This window comes from Cervus elaphus, chromosome 6 (assembly GCF_910594005.1).
Source record: "Cervus elaphus chromosome 6, mCerEla1.1, whole genome shotgun sequence".
Classification (NCBI taxonomy): domain Eukaryota; kingdom Metazoa; phylum Chordata; class Mammalia; order Artiodactyla; family Cervidae; genus Cervus; species Cervus elaphus.
In genome coordinates this window covers 598,226-603,640 of record NC_057820.1, presented here as the reverse complement: position 1 = coordinate 603,640, position 5,415 = coordinate 598,226, and the positions used below count along the sequence as shown (strand labels likewise).

Genomic DNA, 5,415 nt, shown 5'->3' with positions numbered 1-5,415 from the left:
CGTTTTTCAGTGAGTTAGTAAATCTTTTGAGCTCTTCCTCTCAAACACTTTGAGCATCTCAAACACGGTAAGCTCGATGAATGTCACCGTGGGAGGGGGTGTGTCTCGGTGACTTTTCAGAGTTTAAGTGGTCCCCAGGCCAAGGGGGTGGCAGGCCACTGCCCTGGGTGCTGTCGAGGCCTGAGGATATGTGGTCTGAAGGTCAGGTTCACAGCTGCTCCCACGGTGGGGTCGTTTACTTGAAATACAGGTTAGATTATCTGTTTTTGTTTGTGTTCTATTCTTGTTGATTCTGTTTATTTCTCTCTTTTTTTGGAGTATGTAAAACATTAATGTGGTTTGAAAAATCAGAACGTTTTCTTTTGAGCTTTGAAGCTTGCTAGGCGGTTCCTAAGAGCGAGACCCCCCCACTGCCCTCCGGTTCGCCCCCGTGACAAGGGCTCTGGAAACGTCTTCCTGACGCTGAGCAGACAAACTCCAGGACCTGCTGGCGCGTCCCTCCCGCTGGGCATGCTGGGAGTCCTAGCCCCTGGGGGAACGTGGGGGCCCCGGGTCGCCTCCCGGTCCCTAGGGAAGGGCGGCCGTGTGGCTCTCACTGCCCTCGGAGGGATGGCGTCCAGATGGCCGTTCCGTGCACAGGAAGGAGCTGTGTCCACTGAGCCCGGAGCCCCCCCCAACAGTGTCCCCAGCGCTGGGCCTGACGTCAGGCCTGACCCCGGCCCCCCACGTCCCACCCCGTCCCGAGGGCAGCACACGCCAATGGCCCTGGCCCAGCCCTCCTCCGGCGCTGGCTTTGGCAGGCCGCCCCCCCGCCCCCCCGGCCGCGGGGACACACCAGGGAAGGCCTGATGGGAACCGGGGGGGGGGGGCGGGAAGACAAAGGAAGGGGTGCGGCGGGGGCGGGCGCCAGGGGAGGAGTGAGTTCAGCGCTGGAGCAGCATCTGCTCCGCGTCAGAGCCGGCGGGCGGCCAGGCCAGCACGGAGGTCCGGCTCTCTCCCCGCGTCCCGTCTGCCGCGGTGCAGGGCCTGGGGCCTCGTTGGCTGGCCGGGGGCCGTCTGTGGCATAAATTGGAGCCGTGGGCTCTTGCTGGGACTTCAGCTGTCTGCAGCTCAGCGCCAGCCGTCCCGCCTCCTGCTGGGTGAGTATGCACGTCCTCCCGGCCCCCAGGGTTGCCTGGCGCTGCCCCCCAGAAACCAGCAGTACCCCCCTCCCCGAGGGAGGCCCCTCCACTGAGGCCGGGTCGGCGACCCTCCCGTCCCTGGGGTTCCCTGGGACGGCAGCGCCAGAGGCGCGGCACTGGGGAAAGCCCTGGGCCAGGCGTGACCTGCCAGCACCCTGGGCTGCTGTAACCCGACTCGGCCTGGGACTCCAGCTGTGGGGTCTGGCCCGGCCCAAGCCAGAGAGGGAACTCCGAGGGAGGTGCCTGGCGTCCTGGGGGCCCCACGCCGGGGACTGGGGGAGCAGCACGTGCCCCCTTCTCGTAGGTGATGGGAGCCCCACGTCTGGCCTTCCCCTGGGTGGCCGCCCTCTGGGCCCTCCTCCTGGCCTCGCTGGGCAGCGCAGCTGGCCAGCCGCTGGGGGCAGAGCCCATGTGCACGGCCCAGCCGCTGGCCAGGTACAGCATCACCTTCACGGGCAAGTGGAGCCAGGCGTCCTTCCCCAAGCAGTACCCGCTCTTCCGCCCTCCCGCCCAGTGGTCGTCCCTGCTAGGTGAGTGCAGCCCCCGCCCTGTCCCTGGGGCGCCCCGTGGGGACCAGAAGGGCTGGTTACCCAGCAGAGGCTCCGCACCCCTCACTTCAGTGCAAGAGGTATTTGCTAAGGTCTTCCGTGCACCGCAGCTGTGCCCAGCCTTCAGGACCATGGTGGGGCAGGGTCACACAGCAAGGTGCGGGGGTGGGGGGCGGACGGCGTCCATGGGTGCCCCTCACTCAGGCAGGTGGTGTCTGTCCCTCCCACCCGGGGTGCTGGGTTGAGGGTCCAGGCGGCGTCCCCAGGGTGGCGCTCACCCAGGCTGGCGGCGGCACCCCTCAGGGGCCGCACACAGCTCGGACTACAGCCTGTGGAGGAAGGACCAGTACGTGAGCAATGGGCTGCGCGAGTTCGCGGAGAGGGGCGAGGCCTGGGCGCTGATGCGGGAGATGGAGGCGGCAGGGGAGCGGCTGCAGAGCGTGCACGGCGTGTTTTCTGCCCCCGCCGTGCCCAGCGGCACCGGGCAGACGTCCGGGGAGCTCGAGGCCCACTCCAGGCACTCGCTGGTGAGAGGGCAGTGGGGCAGGCGGGCAGGCGGGCAGGCAGCTCGGGGGCCCCTGCTGAGCACTCGGCCCCCAGGTGTCCTTCGTGGTCCGCATCGTGCCCAGCCCCGACTGGTTCGTGGGCGTCGACAGCCTGGACCTGTGTGACAGCGGCCGCTGGCGGGAGCAGGTGGCCGTGGACCTGTACCCCTATGATGCCGGGACTGACAGCGGCTTCACTTTCTCGTCCCCCAATTTCGCCACTGTCCCGCAGGACACGGTGACAGAGGTGAGGGCCGGTGGCTCTCTGGACCCCAGGAGGGTCCCGGGGAGGCCCGCGGAAGCCCGCAGCAGGGGGCCAGCGCCTCTGCGCGCCCCAGGTTCGGACTCGCCCCCTCCCCTGCAGATCACGGCCTCCTCTCCCAGCCACCCCGCCAACTCCTTCTACTACCCGCGGCTGAAGGCCCTGCCCCCCATCGCCAGAGTGACTCTGGTGCGGCTCCGGCAGAGCCCCAGGGCCTTCGTCCCACCCGCCCTGGACCTGGGGGCCGGGGGCAACGAGATCGTGGACAGCCTTCCAGGTGAGCGTGGTTCCCACCCCACCCTTCACACACGTGACCCCGCTGCCAGGCGCTGGCGCTCCCAGGGGACAGGAGCGGCTCTCTGGTGTGGGCGTCATTCCAGCGGATGCTCGGACACCACCTGGTCCTGGGTCTCCAGCTCTGGCCTCTCACCCTTAGAGACCCTTGAAAATCAGTGTCCGCCCTGCAGACTGACCCCAGGGGGAATGCCTGTAACGTGACAGCTGCCACAGTCACCGAGGCGCCCCGGCCTCCAGGTGCACCCCCCAGGGGCACCCCCCACACCAGGGCCCGCCGGGCTCAGCCCCACCGCCAGACTCGAGTACCGATCACCAGGCCACATAGCCTGCAGAGGCGATCCATCCATTCTGAGCCAGGCTGCTGGGGGGCCACGTGGGGCGGGAGGACAGGTTACACCAGGAAAGGCCTCTGGCGCTCAGACGCCCAAGCCCAGGCCCTGGGGTTACGTGCCTTTAGAGGGGGGTTGGAGGGAAGCGCTGGGCCCCGGACGCAGGTTCTGAGAGGTTTGGGAGCTGGTGCGCTCAGCTCCAAGCTGGGGAGCAGACAGACCCGCGCAGCGTTTCCAGTTGAAAGCCCTTCAGGCTTCTACTGCCCAGAAGTGAGTGGTGAGAGGTCGCAGTGCCCGCCCCGTGTCCCTGCTGACTGAGGATGAGCCCAGGGGGCCCCTCTGGTCTTCCTGGCGCCGGACGCTGGGGGCGGCGCCGTGGAGAAGGGGCGAGCGTTGGGCCGCGCACGCCCGGCGGGTCGGCTTCCCCAAGGGTGGGCGCCCGAACAGCAGAGCGGGCGGTGGAGAACCCGCGGGTCTGTGATCGTCAGCGCGCGGTTCCCCGCCCCTCCTCCTGCCTGCGCGGGTGGAGGGTCTCAGGACGGAAACCCCCGCCAGTCGCCCCGGTGGCTTTTAGGGGGCCTGCGTGCTGGCGGCGCCCTGGGGCTCGCTCCCCAGCACCCTGAGGAAAGCATCCGCGTCCTCACCCCACCTGGAGGCGGGCCTGGGGCGGGAAACCCTCCCCCCACCGCGGCCCCGCCCCCTCACCGCCCCCCTGTCGCCCTCAGCCCCTGAGACGCCGCTGGACTGCGAGGTCTCCCTGTGGTCGTCCTGGGGGCTGTGCGCCGGCCCCTGCGGGCGGCTGGGGGCCAAGAGCAGGACACGCTACGTCCGCGTGCGGCCGGCCAACCACGGGGCGCCCTGCCCGCCGCTGGAGGAGGAGGCCCCCTGCGACCCCGATAACTGCCTCTGATACCCGCGCCCACCCGCGCCCGCGCAGAGACTGGCCCCCGGCCCGGCTGCGAAATACCTCAGACCTGGGGCCCCGGGTCACCGGCCTCGTCAGGGTCCCGTCCCAGCTCCAGAATAAAGACCGGTGTCTCCCACACCATAGCCGTGGCCTCGTGTGTCCCCGGCGGAGCGGGGCGGGCAGGCGGGGCGCATGCGCCACGTGACTTTTCCCCAGGAGCTAGTGTCACCCTGCGGGGATGAGCCGGGGACCACCACGCACACAGGCGCACACACACTGCACACACACCACACACGGCACACACATCACACATACACGCAGGTTACACAAACATACACGCCACACACGGCACACACACATGCCACACACGGCACACACACACATACACGCCACACACGCCACACATGCAGGCTACACACATACACGCCACACACGGCACACACACACAGGACACACGCTGTACACACACCACACACGACACTCACATCACACATACATGCAGGTTACACATACACACCACAAACACACAGGACACACACACATACATGCCACACACAGCACACACACACACAGGAAACACACACATACACGGCACACACACAGAGGAAACACACACATACACAGCACACACACACAGGACACACACACACAGGACACATGCTGTACACACACCATACAGAGGGCACACACACAGCACATGTATGGCACACACATCACACATACACGCAGGTTACACACATACATGCCACACACACACATACACGCCACACATGGCACACACACGCAGGACACACACATGGCACACGCACACACATACACGCCACACACGCCACACATGCAGGACACACACTGCACACACACCACACAATGGCACACACATCACACATACACGCAGGTTACACACATACACGCCACACACACACACGGCACACACACATGGCACACACACACAGGACACACGCTGTACACACACCACACACGACACACACATCGCACATACATGCAGGTTACACACATACACGCCACAAACACACACAGGACACACACACATACACACCACACACGGCACACACACGCAGGACACACGCTGTACACATACACAGGACACACACATACACGGCACACACATGCAGGACACACACATGGCACACACACACATACACGCCACACATGCAGGACACACACTGCACACACACCACACAATGGCACACACATCGCACATACACGCAGGTTACACACATACACGCCACAAACACACAGGACACACACACATACACGCCACACACAGGGCACACACACACAGGAAACACACACATACACGGCACATACACACAGGACACACACAC

The 5,415-nt window shown here is 65.6% G+C and overlaps 1 protein-coding gene across 1 annotated transcript; it reads left to right on the top strand.

Annotated features, from left to right (window-relative positions):
* The first annotated feature begins 889 nt into the window (after positions 1–889).
* On the top strand, positions 890–4,207 carry SPON2 (spondin 2). Its single transcript, XM_043905933.1, has 6 exons — positions 890–1,139; positions 1,486–1,711; positions 2,033–2,256; positions 2,330–2,521; positions 2,639–2,813; positions 3,888–4,207. The coding sequence occupies exons 2-6, from the start codon at positions 1,489–1,491 to the stop codon at positions 4,070–4,072; spliced, it is 999 nt and encodes a 332-aa protein (XP_043761868.1). The 5' UTR covers positions 890–1,139; positions 1,486–1,488; the 3' UTR covers positions 4,073–4,207.
* The last annotated feature ends 1,208 nt before the right edge of the window (positions 4,208–5,415 follow it).